The sequence below is a fragment of the Capsella rubella genome, unplaced genomic scaffold, assembly GCF_000375325.1.
Source record: "Capsella rubella cultivar Monte Gargano unplaced genomic scaffold, Caprub1_0 scaffold_5, whole genome shotgun sequence".
Lineage (NCBI taxonomy): Eukaryota > Viridiplantae > Streptophyta > Magnoliopsida > Brassicales > Brassicaceae > Capsella > Capsella rubella.
In genome coordinates, this window is record NW_006238919.1 from 13,356,044 (window position 1) to 13,374,814 (window position 18,771).

The 18,771-nt window shown below is 36.7% G+C and overlaps 5 protein-coding genes across 5 annotated transcripts; 3 read left to right on the forward strand and 2 right to left on the reverse strand.

Annotated features, from left to right (window-relative positions):
* The first annotated feature begins 4,228 nt into the window (after positions 1–4,228).
* On the forward strand, positions 4,229–5,289 carry LOC17886731 (transmembrane protein 205). Its single transcript, XM_006291777.2, has 3 exons — positions 4,229–4,499; positions 4,595–4,814; positions 4,907–5,289. Exons 1-3 carry the CDS (start codon positions 4,294–4,296, stop codon positions 5,120–5,122), a joined length of 642 nt encoding a protein of 213 aa, XP_006291839.1. The 5' UTR covers positions 4,229–4,293; the 3' UTR covers positions 5,123–5,289.
* A 35-nt stretch (positions 5,290–5,324) lies between these two features.
* LOC17885371 lies at positions 5,325–7,878 on the reverse strand. The gene is made up of 4 exons (XM_006292777.2): positions 7,045–7,878; positions 6,551–6,946; positions 5,977–6,456; positions 5,325–5,887 (listed from the first exon to the last, which is right to left on the reverse strand). Exons 1-4 carry the CDS (start codon positions 7,600–7,602, stop codon positions 5,378–5,380), a joined length of 1,944 nt encoding a protein of 647 aa, XP_006292839.1. The 5' UTR covers positions 7,603–7,878; the 3' UTR covers positions 5,325–5,377.
* Positions 7,879–8,272: 394 nt separating this feature from the next.
* Positions 8,273–10,901, reverse strand: LOC17886846 (dnaJ protein ERDJ3B). The gene is made up of 10 exons (XM_006293191.2): positions 10,663–10,901; positions 10,433–10,581; positions 10,195–10,327; positions 9,791–9,902; positions 9,455–9,571; positions 9,282–9,368; positions 9,083–9,142; positions 8,927–9,004; positions 8,764–8,835; positions 8,273–8,672 (listed from the first exon to the last, which is right to left on the reverse strand). Exons 1-10 carry the CDS (start codon positions 10,731–10,733, stop codon positions 8,514–8,516), a joined length of 1,038 nt encoding a protein of 345 aa, XP_006293253.1. The 5' UTR covers positions 10,734–10,901; the 3' UTR covers positions 8,273–8,513.
* Positions 10,902–12,639: 1,738 nt separating this feature from the next.
* LOC17885250 (transcription factor MYB11) lies at positions 12,640–14,773 on the forward strand. The gene is made up of 3 exons (XM_006292996.2): positions 12,640–12,799; positions 13,373–13,502; positions 13,828–14,773. The coding sequence occupies exons 1-3, from the start codon at positions 12,667–12,669 to the stop codon at positions 14,591–14,593; spliced, it is 1,029 nt and encodes a 342-aa protein (XP_006293058.1). The 5' UTR covers positions 12,640–12,666; the 3' UTR covers positions 14,594–14,773.
* Positions 14,774–15,216: 443 nt separating this feature from the next.
* LOC17886701 lies at positions 15,217–17,268 on the forward strand. The gene is made up of 7 exons (XM_023782700.1): positions 15,217–15,325; positions 15,434–15,473; positions 15,595–15,725; positions 15,807–15,964; positions 16,139–16,261; positions 16,409–16,788; positions 16,874–17,268. The coding sequence occupies exons 1-7, from the start codon at positions 15,250–15,252 to the stop codon at positions 17,094–17,096; spliced, it is 1,131 nt and encodes a 376-aa protein (XP_023638468.1). The 5' UTR covers positions 15,217–15,249; the 3' UTR covers positions 17,097–17,268.
* Positions 17,269–18,771: the final 1,503 nt, after the last annotated feature.

Sequence of the window (18,771 nt, forward strand, 5' to 3'; positions counted from 1 at the left end):
CATGTTCTGACCGATCTTCCAAGTTGCAACAACTTCAGGCTTCCTCTCTTTGATAACCAAAGGTATTGTTTTCCGTAGGAAACGAGCGCTATCACTGCAGTAAACCAAAACAAGCACATCAAACATCAAATACAATTCCAACTCCAACTCCAAAACGTTCATATCTTCAATAAAGGGAGAGCCATAACTCAGTAATTTCAACATACTACACCCACTACCAAGACACAAAATAAAATATCTATTAAAGGAGCGTCTACAACAATTATTTAGTGTCTATAAGAAAATGAAAATGTAGGTTGTTAATATGAGTTTTATCCAATTACAAGGGTGAAACTTGTCACGATATGATTGCTGTCTACAACCATAATTGGCACTGATCTTGCAGTGTATTTTGCACCAGCGAATGCTACCATATATCCCTTTGAAGCATCCTGAAATCACAAAGTAACATCAGACAAACCAATAATTTGATAGGCTAGCACATTCAAGACCTTTGCTTCCAAGGATAAGCAACCTTATAGTAATTTCGAAACAATCTATGGTGTAACATGAATTTGACATGCCAAAATCTCTGTTTTGAACCTCTCATTTCACTGAAACAAATGGAGAAAGGTATGAACACATCTTCCAAGAACAGAGACTAAATCCTAAAACTTTGGTACCTATGGTTAAATTGAATATAATCTCAATGCAAGTAATGTTAAATTGAGTCACGAACCGGGCGGAAACTGGAGGAACTAGAGGTATTGATGGTAAGGAGTGTGATCTCATCGACCTTAGGTCTGAACACAGCGACCTCAGAGTTACCGTTGAGAGAGAATCGACGGCGATCACATGGAGAGTACTGAACGGAACGATTTGTACCGAAGAAAGAATCTTCGGCCGCAAAAGTAATGCCGAAAGTGAATCCATCGTCGGTCCCGACAGTAGAATCCGAACAAGGCGAGTAGTAGTCTCGCAATCGTCGACATCGGGGAGCAGAGAGGTGGAGAGATTAGATTTTCAGAGATATCGATTTGGGATTTTTTTTCCCAACAAAATTAATTTTTCATTTACAATTTACAGCCACTCACGTATCAACATCTGGCAAAAGAACCTTCTCTCAAAGAGTCTTAGCTAAAACTCGAATGCCCCTTATAATTTCACTGTTTGTTTATTTTGACCTTTTTTAATTGGATGAAGACTCCTAAAGATGTAGCGATAATGATGCCCTTATTGAGAATTCCGAAAACAAATGTATATATTTTTAAATATAGGAGAAAAAATAGGAATATTAACATAAAAGGACAGTAAGGTACTCGACTTTGGTCAGAAAAAGAACAGAGAGATGGGACTAGTATTTTTTATTTTTTATCCTTTTCATATGATAACGCATCTCGAGCCAACAAAAACAAGCTCATAAACTAGTTAGTATATTATTATGTTTATAGTGGATGACAGAATATTAGATCGGGTTTTACAAGTTAAAACAAACTTAGAAATTAGATCTCAAGTTACAGCTTTTACAAGCATTGATATAGATGTTGTCATAGTCATCCAACAACCACACTATTGAGTACATCTACAGAATACTTAACAACTATACCTTTTCTAATATGGTATGTGGCCAAAAACATGATGTTTTCAGCTAATTAATGACTAATCTTTTTAGCCGAAATCAATTATCTGATACTACTATACCAGTAAACCAAGTCATTACGATGATATTTTACTAGAAAAGACGTTCTCTTAATTTTAGTGGATGACAAAGAATATATCATTGTCTTCTAAGTTTTAACAAAAGACATGATCATGTGTATCAAACCTTCTAACTAACAATATATTGTGGTGGGTTAGTTAAGCAACGTCGACAAATTATATATTCCTGATCAATTCTCTAGACAAAGCCCATGAAAGGGAGGATTAATATATTTGTTGGCAGGAAAACAAAAACGTCCAGTTACGACTGTGGGTAATGGACCGAACACATATATATAAAGATGATTAGATGGGTCTTTAAGTCCCTTGGAAGTGCTTAGTTAGCTCTTTCGTAGGACATCATTAGTTACCTTGTGATGACTGTTGTAAACAGTCAAAAGGTAGTAATATTTTGTTACCGTTGTGATAAACAAAAGAAAAAAAAGGAAATAACATAAACTTAATTCATTAGCTTATTTCCTTAAAATATCTATACGACCGTTGTGATTGATAAATGATAACTCAGTTTCCTCCTTTTCTCCCTTTCTTTTAAAATACTCTTTTCTCTCAACGCTTCTTCTTCTGTCTTTCTTCTTCCTCGAGAGAAAACTCAAAAAAAAATTCTTATTGTAAACACTACAGCGAAATATAATTCTATGATCTATCTATCTATACTTGGTTTGTCTTTGACTGTCAAGGTTCAAACATGAAGATGTGCAGCTTTGATTTTTAACTACTACGTCAACATAATGAAGGCCATGCTTGCCGGTTCTTGCAAGTTGCTCACTTAGATCGCATTGTCCATTACTTGACAGTTAAAGACAACCAAGTATGTCAAAACAATTAAATTCAGTTGGTATTGTTGTTTCCATTTGAACTTTTTTTTTTCTTGGGTTAAAATTCTTGGTTTACAGGTGGTTCATTTGCATCCATCAAACTACTTGGATCACAAACCTGAATGGGTATGATTTTTGACTAGCCGGAAGTTCATCAGAACTGTGACAGCTATTCACGGTGAATGGTAAGTTCTTACATTTCCTCTTATTGTTTTCTTTGGTTAATATCTCGTGAAAGATTTTGTTTCTAAAATATTCTTCTTTTTTTCCATGTGGGTTATTCACTGGCTAGTTGATGTTGCTTCTCATTACTATGATGTTTTGAAACAACTGCGAAACACGTGTCCTCAAGAAGCTTTATAAGACGAGAGAAAGGAATATATAAGGAAGAGAGCATGCAAGAACCGTAAGTGAAGGAGAATCATATCATTGTATGTCAACGTCTAATTCTACTTGGACAAGAGAACCAATTAATCCATAAGATGAATCCAGGTTCGTAATTATACTCGTCATCTTTTTAATTTGATTTGGAGAACTAATTAAATTTGTGGTAATGACATTTCTAATTCTCATGGGTTTGTTTTGTATCATGTGTAACGATCATGTAGCTGCTCCCTCTCGTTTGTGGTTTCAAATTTGAGAACAACCACCAAGTCGCCTTTCTCAAGATGCCCGAGACATCACAGCCTTGCACGTATATTTTCTAACCTTTTAAAAAAAAAATTAAGAATAATGATTTTGATTTTAAGATCTATAAAGAAAGCAAAAGATTTTATGCTTTTCCACTTCTCAATTTTATGATTCAAAACTAAATATCAAGGTTTTACCAAATAATTCAAATTACAAGTTTATTTTTAATTTAACCATTTTTTTTTAAGTGAAAATTTTAAATATGTTGAAAACAAACCGGACCTAGCATCCAGTCCCTTTGTGGTCCGTAAGTTTGGTGTAAAAGCTCAACATGTTTTCAAGTATTTTAAATTTAACGCTTAAAGTTTTTTATAAATAATATTTTAAGTAAATTATTTTGATTTTTAAGTAAATTTTTTTACTATATAAAATGTCTTAAACTATCTAAGTGTTAAATTTAAATATATTGAAAACAAATCAGACCTAACACCCAGTCCTTTTATGGTCCGTCAGTGGTGTAAAAGTTTAACATATTTTCATGTATTGTAAATTTAACGCTTAATTAAGTTTTAAGGGTTTTATTTAGTAGTCAATTTTTTTCAATAAACAAAAGTTTTTTAAAAATGTAAGTTTAAAATTTAGATACATAAAAAAAACTAACCGAACTTAGCATTCAGTCTTTTTGTGGTCCGTCAGTTTAGTGTATAAGTTCAACATGTTTTCATGTATTGCAAAAATTTAATTCTTACATTTCTTTAAAAACTTTTATTTATTGAAAAAAAAAACTTAGTTTAAGTTTTAAGGTTTTGATTTTTAATTTAAAAATTTTCAATAAAAAAGTGTTTAAATTTACAGTGTTTAAATTTACAGATTATATGAATTTATGACTAATTTTAATATATTTTTTTTTGCAAATAGTATTTTATATATCAACTGTGTTTATTTAACTAACAAGATAATTTGACCACTTGATCCACACCAAGGAGAAAACCTCAGCTTCAACAGATCTTTCCAAGTCAAGGGGTACTTTAGTCAATGCAGATGGCAACAACTTCATTTTGACGTTAACAAGAAAAAAACGTGTCGCGTCTTTGGGATCTCAGCCAACAACAAATTAAGAGAAAGAGTGATCGGGAAACAATCATCGGCGATGGGTTGGCTTACCAGTTTCATAGTAGCGGTGGCGTTCTTAGCCGTCGGAGTTATATTCTCGCCGGAGACATTCGGATCGCTGTCAAATGGAGAGAATTCGGCGAAGCTTTCGATCTTCCTGAAGCTATCTCATCTGCTCAGTTTCGCTACAGCTTGGGGAGCTGCTCTCTGGGCTACCTTCATCGGTGGAATCATCATGTTCAAGTACGAATTCTCTTCTATCCTCAACTCATTTTAATCGAATTACGAATCGTCGAATTAGAAAATTCCTTTTTTTTTTTTTTTTTGCGATTGATCAGGAATTTGCCGAGGCATCAGTTCGGTAATCTCCAGAGCAAGATGTTTCCAGCTTACTTCACTTTGGTTGGTTCTTGCTGCGCAATTTCACTGTCTTCTTTTGGCTATTTGCATCCATGGAAGTCATCTTCTACAGTCGAGAAGTATCAGCTAGGGTTCCTCCTTTCCGCTTTTGCTTTCAATCTCACCAATTTGTTTGTCTTCACTCCCATGACCATCAATGTAAGTTGGATCCTCCTTTTTACCATTATTGCATCATACAAGAGAGAGAGAGATCCTTATGAAGGACCAAAATGATCTTAACTTTGGTGTAGATGATGAAGCAAAGGCACAAAGTAGAGAGAGAAAACAACATCGGAGATGAAGTTGGTTGGTCCAAGAACAGGGAAAAGGCAAAGACTATCCCAAAGCTAGCTGCCATGAACAAGAAGTTTGGAATGATTCACGGGTTATCATCACTTGCTAACATCTTCTCCTTTGGAAGCCTTGCTATGCATTCATGGTATCTAGCTGGGAAGTTGAATCTCTAGTTTCCTCATACCCATCTTGTTACAAAGGTCTGAGCTTTTATGCCCCCTAATAAAATCTCTTGCCTTTCTTCACCAAAATCACCTTTGTAATATTATATGTCAGTTGGACAAGGCTCCAAACATATTTCTGTGAAATCCTGAAAATAATTTATGTGTGTTCCTTTGCTCCTTTTTCTCTTATACTAAGATTGTTCCCGTCTTATCTGAAAATAATTGATGTGTGATGGATTCTATTACAGAATAGGCCTCTAAGCTTCACTTAAAGAAACTAAAATGTGTTTGTGAATGGTGAAAGACCACACCATAGACACTCATAATTAACAATCTAATAGGGAGAAAGAAGATGATCACTAGTTGACTACTCCTTGATGCGACAAATCTTGTTAAGAGTTTCAAAGAATCTCTCCCACTAAATAAAATGTTTATAATTAAGAACTTGCGCCTCCATTGATCCTGCTCAGCCTTTATCTGCTTCAGCTCCTTCCGGACCACATGTCTCAAGGCCTTCAGGTAAGAGCTCATGTCATGGTTTCTTTTGATTTTCCCTTCTGACCCGTAAGAACGACGATCACTGAGAATCTCTAGGGGGTGTGGTGAGTTAAAGAAGACAATCTTTGCAGCTCTGAGTCTTTTTTCTGTTTCGTCGGTATTCTTAGATGCTAAGAGATACAGACCACCTCCGGGAGGAAGCAGGGGGTGTGGTGGAGAGAATCTCTCGGATGGTTGCAGAATTAGAAGCTTCCCCATTGGAGAATACAACAAATTCTGCAGATAAAAAAAGGCAAACAGAGTAAGCCAAGACACAACGATCTCAAGCAAACAAGTTAAGATGTTTTTTTTTCTTCATATTTTACCTGGTTATTCAGACAAGGATGGTTTCGAAAGTTTCCATTCAATGCCTTTAGAAGCTTTGCGGCTCGGTTAGGGTAGTTGCAGGAGAATGCTCGGGGAACAATATCTCTATGCATTGAGATTCCGAGAAGATGACTCTTAGGCAAACCAAGTTTCTGAAGAAGCCTATCCCCTCCGCACATGATGCAAGGTGAACCAAAAGTGATCACAGGGAGCAGAGCAGAAGCCGGGACTTGACCTCTGATCAGAAGCATGAGGTTCACAAGCAGTGACAAGCTTCCTCCTAAAGAATGTCCACTAAACCTAAGAAAAGCACGGTTCTTGCCACGGGAATTGAGGTGGGCGTGAACTTCTGGTAACATTTGTTCGTATATTCCTTTTGCAGCTTCGTATATGCCTCTGTGAACAAGCACATCAAGCTCCTCAAATGGAACTGGCTCGAACAAAAGGTTAGCTTGCCACGAGGCCAGTGAATCTGATCCCTGTAATATATTGAGTTCGTTTCTTAAGCTATATCTATCTTTTTGCAAATGCCAGACCAATCAAAGACTCCTCTAATAACAAAGATAATATTACCTGAATAAAGAAGAACCTGGTGCCACTTTTATCATCATCGCATACAAACCATTCACAAGGCGGTGAACGGTTTGATTTGAGATCATCTGCGACTGCCTGCTTAACTTCCTCTTTTGCTGCGACGACTGCAGTAACCGAATCAGCAGTGGCCAAGAGAGAAGCTTCACTGTCTTGACGTTTAGAGGATCCAAAAGGAAGCACAGACTTAGAATGGGAAAAGAGACGAGATGCAGCAGAAGCAGCAACCCTGTAAGCAACAGCTGGGTTAATAAGCTTCTTCTCCTCCTCCTCCACTTCCTCGCCACTAATGTTGTTCTCCTCAACCCTAAGACTCGTTCTCTTCTCAATTGAGGAAGTCACGAATCTCAGTTTCTGATATTTCAACAGATTCTCAGGCTGTGTAACAAGGAAAACAAACGTGAAAACACAAAAAGGATCAAATGCAGAAACACAGAACTGAGATTTTGGTTTCAATCTCGCAAGTGGTGACTGACCTTAATCTTAGGGATCGAATAAGCCAAATTTCCCAAAAACGACAATTTGGCAAACATCTGTGCATCTTTAACAGGAATTTTGCTTAACATCTCCGAGAACTCTTCTCTTCCAAACACAGTATCGTCCTTCTCTTCATCATCATCACTGATCCTGCAGAAATCGCATTCCTCACACAAATCTTCCTTACTCTTGTTCGATTCAACAACTTCCTCGTCATCGTCGTCTTTTCCACCGCCTCCTGATCGTTGTCTCTTCCCATTCCAGATTGATCCAACCTCCAAAATCTTAAAAACCCAGTTTTCGTTAACGTTCGGATCCTGTCTCTCCAACAAAACGGCGGCGTCGTCTCTTACAGTTCCCTTCTCCTCTCTGTTACCGATCCTAAGAAACTCAAGCGGACGACGACGACGACGCGACACCGTTTTCTTCATAGGCAGAGATCCAGCCGTTGATTTGTCCTCTTCCACAGAGCCTCCGATGGCGCGAATCAAGGAAGGTCCCACCGGAATCATCGGAGATACTCCTCGCACCGACAATTTTAAGAAAACACCCTCCATTTCTTAAACTCTTTCCTTATAATTTCATCTTCTTCGTTTGTTTATGTTACAGAGGAACGTATACGCATACGTATACGGGACCGTATAAAATACAGGCGTTAGCGTGCAAGTTTGAATGAATGTGCCGTCGTTTTTGGTCCTTTTCTCAGTCTCCTCGTCCGATCAATCTTCCTTTGATAGAGATGTCTCTCATGTCTCAACGTGTAACTGCAAATAATATAGGTATTATATGTTGAGAAAGCAGGTGAACCAACTTTTAACACACACCTTCATCAATTTCAGAACAAGTAATTATTTCATTTGGTTTTCATTTTAAGATTTTCAAATTACGATTAGTTTTGGACTAATTAAAAGGGACTTTTCTGAGTAGAACGCTATCGAGAGGACACGTGGAAGTTGAGAAAACGCCTAAAGAACTTGGTGAGTCTCCCACGTTTCTTGGAACAAATTAAGTGCTGCTGTGCTGTGGATATTATTGTTGGACTTTTATTTGTTTCATCACAACAACTAAAACCTAACTTCATCCCCTTATTATTAAATTATCGAATTTCAGGATTTCTTAAGCACACACCAGATCGTGTAGACGGAAGTAGCTGTTCCGACGAGATAGTTGTGTCCCAAGGCTGTGCATATGCAAAGCATTGATGTCGTCTCAGGAAAAAGATTCACATGAGTGTAATATGATTCACGAATATTCACTAATATGATTAACAAAAGCAAACAAAAATACCAAATTGATCAAAACCTCCTTGACAAGGAGTCCTTTGTGACTTGTCCCATCTTCTTTGTCTCCCCATATTTTTCTTTCTTTTCTATATTAAAACCTAGTCATGTTACATTAGGACCATCACATGTTCTCCTCTTTAAACCCCAATCTTCTAAAGAGTGAGAGAGAAAGCGCGAGAGCAACACTAAGCAAAGACTTCTTTAATCTTCTTCTTCTGATCGTCAGTGAGAGTAGAAGGAAACAAAACCTCAAAAGTGACAAAGAGGTTGCCTTTCTTTGTGCTGTAGTGAAGTGGCATCCCTTCTCCTTTGAACTTCTTCACTTCCTTAGGCTTTGTAATTCCCTGTCGCCACACAATATATAACCCCTTAGATGATAACTGATGGTCACTGTTTCAAGTGTTCTGCGTGTATGGAGAAGAATATTTGTGTTACCTTGGAACTGATGTCAACTTCGTGATCATCTAAGTGTTTGAATGATTTCTCAAAACCAACTAGAGCCTCAACCTAAAGAAGGGAAATTTGGTATATTCAGAAAATGAAACAATTGTTGGTCTAAGATGTAGAGATACAGTAGTAGTTTGTGGAATTTATTTACTAGTGTTATGTTAACTGTCATGTGTAGATCGTTGCCATCTCTTCGGAAACGGTTGTGTGGTGCAGTTCTGATTCGGAACTGTCAAATGTACAACAATGGTTTATTCTCTCCGATTTACTTGAAATAAAGATACTGAAATTAAGGGAAGAGCCTAACCTTAAGGTCACCAGGTTCACCGTCGAGAATGGGTTCACCGTCTTCATAGAAAGACACTTCCTGAAAAGTATTTGGTATTAAGAAACTACAATAGGAGAAGTCGACGAGCTCATAAATAATCAAAAATGAGTTAAAGGGCTACTATGAAATGTAGTATCTAATGATTTTACAATAAGGGTAGTATAATTTTGAGACTTACTTCTCCATCTTTCATTCCTTTCTCGATATCAACTGTCACAAAGTATCCCTCCCTTTCGTACTTGACATTAGGGCATTTGTCACAGACCTGAGGGGGAATAAGAAGATACATCGGTAAACAGATATTAGGCGGAACAAGACCATCTGTGATACTTAAAGGGATTCGTCCTTTACCTGCTCTGTCATCTGTTGGAACATTCCCGGACCAATTTGTCTGTGGTAAACCTCGTTCCTGCAGTTACACTTTCTCTTTCCAGGAGCTGGTTTTATCACATTCTTTTCCCTCCATACCTGATATATTTAAATGTGGAACATCCTCACTGAGAACTTAAGGCAATTCCTTTAATTCGCATCTATGTAAAAAAACTCATCTACTCTTAACCAAACATCACATGAACATAAAGAATGGCAATATGAGATCAATTTCACTAAATTTTTATTGATTTAAGTATTATTTGAATCAAAGAAACAATTTCGAGACGAGTATCCAGGACACGCAGCTTAACATACCTTCATGGAGCCTCCCATGTACAGATCTTCTAGAGTAGCTTCAAGTTCCACAATCACGTCATCACCCTTGACAACCTTCTCTTCTTCCTCCATCGAACCTCCACCAAAAAACCTATTAAGCACATCAATAATCTCTGCAAATTAGCAATCTGCAACCTTTAAACGCAAATGTAAAACATGATCCAAATTAGGAACTATTGACGCTACAGTAAAGTCCCTTAACATTACCAAATTTAAATGTATACACACGAATTCAATGCTACGATGAGTTAGAGAAGATAAAAGATCCCAAACTGAGCTAAGTGAAAAAAAATGGAGTGATTGTATTCTAATGATCTTCCAGTAAAAGAATCAGCAAGTAAGATGAGCTTTAAACGAAATGCCAACAACATTCAAAAACTTACGAGCTAAAAATGTCCTGCATATTCATGCCCCCTCCTCCTCCTCGTCCTCCATTTGCAGAAAACTGCTTAAGTCCCTCTTCGCCATACTTGTTATATATCTCCCTCTTCTCTTCATCCGATAACACTTCGTAAGCTGTTACATCGAACGCAAACACCAATACGTTAAATCTCAAAACAAGAAACGGGTTATGAAAGAGAGCAGAATCAGAAGATGCAGCGTGAAAATATACACACACACCATTGTTGATCTCAGCGAATTTGCGAGTGGCTTCCTCATTTCCCTGATTCTTATCGGGATGGTACTTCAAAGCGAGTTTCCTATAAGCTCTCTTGATCTGTTCATCAGATGCACCTTTCGGAACTTGCAACACATCGTAGTAACTCTTCCTGAAATCATTTTTTAAGCATTCACATTTCTATGCACTAATAAGACAGATGCTTCTGCGGAATCGAAAGATTCGAACTTACCCGGCAAGGACGCAAATGGCATAAGAAAGAGCGAACAATACGATACACAGCTCCGACCACCGAATTGCCATAGAAACGGAGAGAATCGGATCTCTCTCCCCAAGGACCTAGCAGCTAGTAGGGTTACTCCAACCTGAGATTCGTCGTTTCGATTTTTCAAACAATGAAATCTCTCTCACAGATTTAACATATGTGTCCTTGGAATCACTTCGCTTTCTCTCTTTCTTTCGTGGAACGATTCCAAAACCATTCTATGATTCGAGCATCGTGGTCGGTTTACGTGTACATTGCAACGCTTAACCAATCAGGATTAAGTCGCTGACAAACTTAACCAATCAATTTCGGCCACGTGGATAAACACCGCTGACTGTTCTTTTCTTCGACTTTATAGGGAACGGCGCCGTTTATCTGAAGTCTCTAACCAGGCCCATTAAAATTATAGAAGGCCTGTAACTCTATCTTAAAAACGTGAAATAACCGTATAAAAATATTTTCGTCGTTCAATATATAATATTTCTAAAACAGGCCCCATTCAGAATGAAGCAGGCCTGTATCTCTCCTGCAATCCGCAGGTGCCCAAATGAAACCGAGATTTTTTCTTTTCGTTCACCAATAGAGATTCATTTATTTAATTTAAATTCAGATTGTTTTTTTATATGAAAGAGTGTCTATGGTCTATGAATTATATGCTTAAGCTTAACCCAAATTAAATTTGTAATACTTTTATTTGAGTAAAAAAACAAATAAAATGGCAGAGTAGATCGTAAGATATATATTTATATAGGTTATGACATTTTTTTTTTTTTTGTCATCTAGGTTACGACATTTAAGAATTGAGAATTTTTATATTTAATATTATTGAAAAAGTGATGACAAAAAAAAGTTATTGAAAAAGTTAAAAGATAATATAGACTCTATAATGGACCTAAAACACGAAAGAAAAGAGTGGTAAGATAATAAATACATATATTTTTGTTGTTTAATAATTTGCATGCAAAGAAACATATACGCTGGTTTTGGACAATCATGTCATGTCAGGTCTTTTGAATCTACGCATCTTCAACGAACGATATTTATTTATACACATCACTAGACATCACACACGACTGGTCCCAGCTCATTTACTCTACCATTTACTGTTGATTGAATAAAACCGCTGACAATATAGTAAATATATATATGTGTGAAAAAATTTAACAAATTTTGTGTTCTCAAATCTTTCCACCTATATAAAAAGAGAATTAACTGAGAAAAATAAAGAAGAGTACGAATTTGATTTTATTATTGTTAAATGATTAACTGAGAAAAATAAAGAAGAGTACGAATTTGATTTTATTATTGTTAAATGATTAACTGAGAAAAATAAAGAAGAGTACGAATTTGATTTTATTATTGTTAAATGATTAACTGAATCCGATTTCAACAGTATAATTGATGGAGATGCTGAAGAGAAAAGAATATATATACTAGTGTACTAAGATACCCATGTACGCATGTTTTGATAAAGATTCGAATACGATACGTACATCGGACATTTTTTCTTTTCTTTGTTTCATTTTTCTTGTACATACGACATTTTTCTATTGTCTGAACTACTTATGTATGCATACAAGACACAACTTTGACATATATACCTCTAATTTGAAAACAACATGTTACAAATTATGTATAAAAACTATAGTTAGCAGCATGATATAGTGCAAGGACGAGCTAGCCAGGTTGAATTGGTTAGTATCTCTCGACCGTGGATGAGACACGACTTTTGTATCAACATAGACCAACGTGGCTCCTTCTATCACCTGAATACCTTATACGTGTCGCCATCTCTTAGGCCGCCCCCATCCCTCTCTACTCTCTAGTCTCTCTATTCCTATAAGTATTGAATACCACATCAATCACATTTTTGTGGTGTCGTCACTTTACATACTTCTCTCTATATATTGATTTGACTCTATCTAGGGGTTGAGTGAAGTGAGTGAAACCTAATCATCGCCGGAGAGATCAATGGGAAGAGCGCCGTGCTGTGAGAAGGTCGGAATGAAAAAGGGGCGGTGGACGGCTGAGGAAGACCAGATTCTCTCAGACTACATTCAGGCCAACGGCGAAGGCTCGTGGCGTTCTCTTCCCAAAAATGCCGGTAACTTATTTTATCTATGCAACTGCTGGTACTTAAAAATGTTTGATTGTATATGAGGTGTGAACAATACTGATCGGAAAATTTGTATAGAACGAAACAAGTATTTAGATGTAGTATTACTACAGTAATGACTGTTTTCTATTCCTATTGTTAATAATAATCTGACAATTAAACACTTAATCTCAAGTAGTGGTTTTGTGTAGTAGATCCCTGATTTATTTAAGTTTATTTACAATGTATCCTTTTCTATCCTATGAATGCATAGATTAATATTACAAAGGAAACACAAAAACATCTTCATGTCGTCAACATTGGGAATAATATATAAATATTTATGCAATTGCGGTCATATATTATTTTATTCAGACCAATTTGCCTTCTTGTTCTCAGACATTATTTCATTTGCCATTTTATATGACTGTATACAAATAAAAACTTTTTTTATATTACACAAAAGCTCTTTCTCTCTCTCTATAAATATAGTATAGTGAATAATCGTTGACTTTTTATTCCTTAAATAATAACGTGGTTGGTTGATTATCATTTTTTTGAATTGATTTCAATATTAAAAAGGGCTAAAGAGATGTGGAAAGAGCTGTAGACTGAGATGGATAAACTATTTGAGATCAGACCTCAAGAGAGGAAACATAACTCCCGAAGAAGAGGACCTCATTGTTAAGTTGCATTCCACTTTAGGTAACAGGTAACTTTCTTTACTACTTCCAATAGAAAGCCAGTAGAGTACACAATCACGTGAAAGAACCATTAATCAAAATTAAATCAAACGGTCGCTGCGTAACGTACTAATGATGATATTGTACCATTTGTTTGCTCAGTTTTACCAATTGATCGAGACTTGCATACAAGATGAATATTTTATACCTTCGCTAAATGTTACGATCATACTTTGATGAACTAAATGAAAAATGACTACTGACTAGCTAAGGTTCTATACTTTGAATTAAACATCATTTATACTAAGTAATTGTTTAAGGAAAATTATGTTGATAATTAAGGCTAAACTGCAGGTGGTCAATAATTGCAAACAATCTCCCGGGAAGAACAGACAACGAAATAAAAAACTATTGGAATTCTCATCTCAGCCGTAAACTTCATAGCTACTTCAGGAAACCAACTGTCATTAATGTCGTCGAGAATGCTCCGAAGCGTAGACCCGGAAGAACCAGCAGATCCGCCATGAAACCCAAACGTATCCCAAACCCTAGAAACCACCACAAAGACCCTATTTCCTTGAAGGCAAACCACCAGAAAAACAAAATCGTTCTGCCGACTACAACGATAGAGAATGGAGAGGGAGAGAAAGAAGAAGACGCATTAATGGCGTTGTCAAGTAGTAGCTTCGGTGGAGCCAAGGAACCTGGTTTAGGACCATGTGGCTATGGAGACGATGGTTGTTGTAACCCAAGCATTAATGGGGACGATGGAGTTTTGTGTATCAATGACGACATCTTCGATTCTTGTTTTTTATTGAACGAGCCTGACGCTGTCCACGTGTCTTCATCTGAGTCGAACAACGTAGAAAACGCTGAGCCGTACGGAAAGAGCTACGCTGGGAATGAAAATGTCGAACCGATGGCTGACGACTGGGACTTTTGCTGGAGAGAAGGTCAAACCCTTTGGGACCAAAAAGAAGATCTTGATTCGGTTTTGTCGTGGTTGTTAACGGAAGAAGAAAAAGAATCTGAGATCATAAGACAAAGGGACTCCAACGACTTTGGACAACCGTTGGATCTTGACCAAGAAAACAAGATGGCTGCTTGGCTTTTGTCTTGAAAGATTTTACTAGACGTACGAACCGTATTTACCCCAAAAAAAATAAATTAAAAAAAGGCAAGACAAAGAGGGTCGCTATCTCACGTTTATAAGTACGATTTGGTCCATAGTCACCAGTCACCATTACAATAAATGGCTCACGTGATGCCATGCACTTTTGTCTCTTTATTTATTCCCTTTTTTACCCGTGGCCTGGCCATACTTTAATACGTACTTAGATATATATAGACTCTAAAGAATAAATATTTTTAAACTTCATGGAATGGACCATTCTTACGTTTTAACCACAAACTCGGACGCACTTCATACGCCGACATGGTACTAAATATACAAAAATTACCGTAAGTAAATCATATAAACCTATGAAGTATGAACTACAAACAAATCAAATCAGTGATGTATATTAATACAAAAAAATAACAGTGATGTATTATGTATAGTCTTTGATAAGAAAAACAAAATCTGTGTACGGTAAATCATATAAGAAGGCCCAATTGAAATTACGTACATGATATAAAAATCGGTCACCATATATTTCTACAATAAAGGCCCAATAATTAAGGCCCAGCTAGAGAGCCGGCGCCGTTTCAAAAGTCCCATCAACGTTAGAGATTTGTGTAGCTTCCCCCTCTCTTGCTTTCGGTGGAGCGACGACGATGTTCGCGGTGAGAATACGAGCTTCTCTTAAGCCTTTGTTCCATGGAAGATATAGCTCCCTTTTAAGCCGATATTGTACGTTATTCTTTCATCTTCTTCCTATATTGATTCTGAGAGATGTTCACAGATGTTTAAATCCCTGAAATTGAAACTTGTCGAGATGTCTGATTCGCTGTATCTCAGGTGAAATTGCAGCGATTTCGAAGCGTATTTTACAAGATAGGTGAGGTTTGATTTCATATTTCTCACTTTTGTTAGTGTTGTGGTTGTTCGACATTGTTTTGTTAGGGTTTTATTTTTTGATAATTTAGCTTAGAAACAATGGAGTTTCTTCTTTTTTGTAGATTCAGTGACGGAAATCTGAATTTGAGTAGCTTGCGGTTACCTGGAACTGGAAATGGACTAGGAATCAAACTGTTAAACAGGGAATTTCAAAGTTCTCCACAGTGTTCTGATAGCTCAGAATCTGATGTAGGTACGCTTGTTAACCAGAACCTGGATATGATTAAGAATAGTGTTCTTGAAAATGCTGATTCTTATCTGTTTGAGCTTTCAGGAGTGAGAACTCATGCATTTGCGTTATTTAGTCATCTTGAGGATGATTTTTTCTCTGAGTTGGGTTCTGTAGAAAAAGACTTGAACCGGAATGTGATTGTGAAGATGCTAACTGAGAAGCCAGAACCTTTACAGGCTGAAAAACCAGAGCTTTCCCAGGTAAGCTTTATCATCGTCATTGTGATCTCCTTCTGTCTTCTAGATTAGTAAAGTGAAGTTTTCATTCAATGTATCCTTATGATCACCACAGCTTGAAGCTTCTCGCTGCAATGGTTTTATCCAAACAAGATATCAAAATATTCTTTACTGAGCTGAGTTTGTTTTTTATACCAGAAAACTAAAAGCAAGAAGAAGAAGAAGATGAAGAAGAAGAAGAGTACGAAGAAGGAAAATGAACAAGCTTCTGATTCAGTTTCCAAACCAATGTTACTGACCGAGAAGCCAGAAGTTTCTTGGGTATATACGTTTATCATATTTATTCTTAAACTTTTCTTCGTGAAGAAGCAGACTGTCATTCGTTTTAATTTCACAAGATTTACTTGTGGCAGCAATGTTTGATCTAAGAAGATTGAATGCCCATTGTTGTGTCTATTTTCTTACCAGAAAATCAATGGCAAGAGAGAGACTGAAACACATGCTTCTTCACCAGTTAGAGATGTTGCGGATTTAAATGTTTCATTTTCCAAGCCAACCATGCCATCGTCTCCAATTCAAGACCACAAATCTAAGTCTCAAAACATAATCAATCCCAGTTCCGAGCCCAAAAAGGAAACTAGGTCCAAGGGTTCCGCTTCCTCAAACCATCCCTCTTCAGTTGTTGTTATAAGGATTGGTAATCTAAACTCGAAAACAGCTGATTCAATGATACACTCGATGTGCCTGTCGGTTGGCCCACTCGAGGGTCTTGCTAGGGTTAAGGAGGACACTGTCGACGTGTCATATCGAGTGAAAAACCTAAACGAGGCAGATTCGATACTGGAAGAGTAAGTAAAACTGAAGAAAAACCAGTCTTATATATTGTTCTTTGATTCAAAATCCCTAAAGCTGTTCCTATGTTTTTGTCTCCAGGCTAAAAGATACAGCCGTAGATAACTCTCAATGGACGGCTAAGATTGTACCACCGGAAGCGGAAGAAACTTCTAAAGGTGAAATGGGTCTGAGAATCACCAACTGTTACAAAGAATTGGATAAGCAACTGTTGATGCAGCACATTCTTGGAAAAGACTTGCAGATTCTACTCCATTCCGTAATGCATCTAGAGAATCATCCAATGGCTCGAGGTAGGGGCTAAAACATTAAGTTGGGATGCCTGATGGCGATCTTGGGTATTTGTTTAGTGAGGTCTTTCGGTTCCTTGGATATTCAATTGAATTAGGGGGTTAGTTTGATCAAGTTGAAAAGTAAGGGAGTGTAACGAAACTATCACGAATTACAAGGGCAATTAAATTTAAAAGTCGATTTAATGATGGCGGGAGGCCGGGTGGGTATCAATAATGTTACGTTGTGAAAGGAACTATCTCTGATTAGGCCCATTCAAATAGCGTAATGGCCCATTCAAATAGCGTAATAGTCAGCCCATTAGTGGATGTTTAACCAAACGCGAGCGGAAAGGTGAACTGGTGAAGTTTCAGACTGTGTTGGGAACGTGAACACAAAATACCAAAAGTTTTATCCGTTTATATAAATTTGAAACCTTTTCTCACTTTCTTAAAATCCAATTGATTTGAATATGTTATTCTACAAAAGAAAAAAAATAGAAATTACAGATTGCATTTGGTATCGGAAATAGAAACTTCCCACACAGAAACAGTGAAGCAGATCAGATCAGCACAGCTAAGCAAGCAATGAAGTGTACAGTTACGTAGACGATTGATTGAAGTGACTCCCCCCACAACTTTTTGTAACTTACAATTTTGTCCCTAAAACATTTTCTACTTGGTATAATGTAATCAAAGATAATCATATAGGATGGCTTTAGATGTGAATCATTTTACGAGGTAATGTTGTATCCGTGGTTTTGAAGTTGTGTGATATGGGGTAACCTTTGTTTTAGCTAAATATTATTATAGATTTTAAAATTTGTGTCCCCATAAAGAAAGGAAAATGAATTTTGTAAATATATCTATAAAAAGTGTCAAAAAAAAAATATAAAAAAAATTGTTTGTTTGTTTGTGAGAGAGAGAGAGAGAGCAAATAATATTAGACTGGGCGTCCTATGAATGATTAATAGTGTTTTCTCATCATATAATATTTGTTTCGTTTTGTAGAAATTATATATTTTGTGATATGATGATGATGATGATTCACAATCAAATGAGTTAAGATACAAATAAAAACAAGTCTGCTTATAAAGTATTAAGGTCCCCATGACATGACTGTCTTTAATGTAATCTGTCCCAAATTATTATTATGATTATTTATTTGATATAGAAGAAAGCCAACAACAACAAAAAAAAAAAAAGGAAAATGAAGAGAGAGATATTTCACTTTTCAGAGGAGGAGGAGGAGTGGGTCATGTTAGAAGTATGGAGCTCGTCTGTTCTCTTCTTACTTACGACAACTCACGTGGCCTTTTATTTCCTTTTGTTTTTCTCTAAAAAGAAAATAAATAATCAGAGAAGGAACTTGTAATGAAAAAACTTGGGCCCGAATTGAGACAAGTTCATGTGGGTTGGATCGTATATTTTCAGATAGATAAGACAGCTAATGTTTTTATGATGTGCGGTGGATCCTTTAAGCTGCTGCTTGCTTTGCTTGCTTGCTTGCTATACGTGCACGTCACTCTCCTTTTTTTACATATATATACTGCTGTATTCGGGATTCGGTTTTATTTTCAACTACAACTTTTGCCGCAGCAGTGGCAGCAGAAAACGACACCGTTCTACTTATTCCCTTACTCGGTAATTACAGTTCATCTCTTGTATGTGATAAGCAGATCTTGTTGTTTAATCAAGAGTAGATATTTT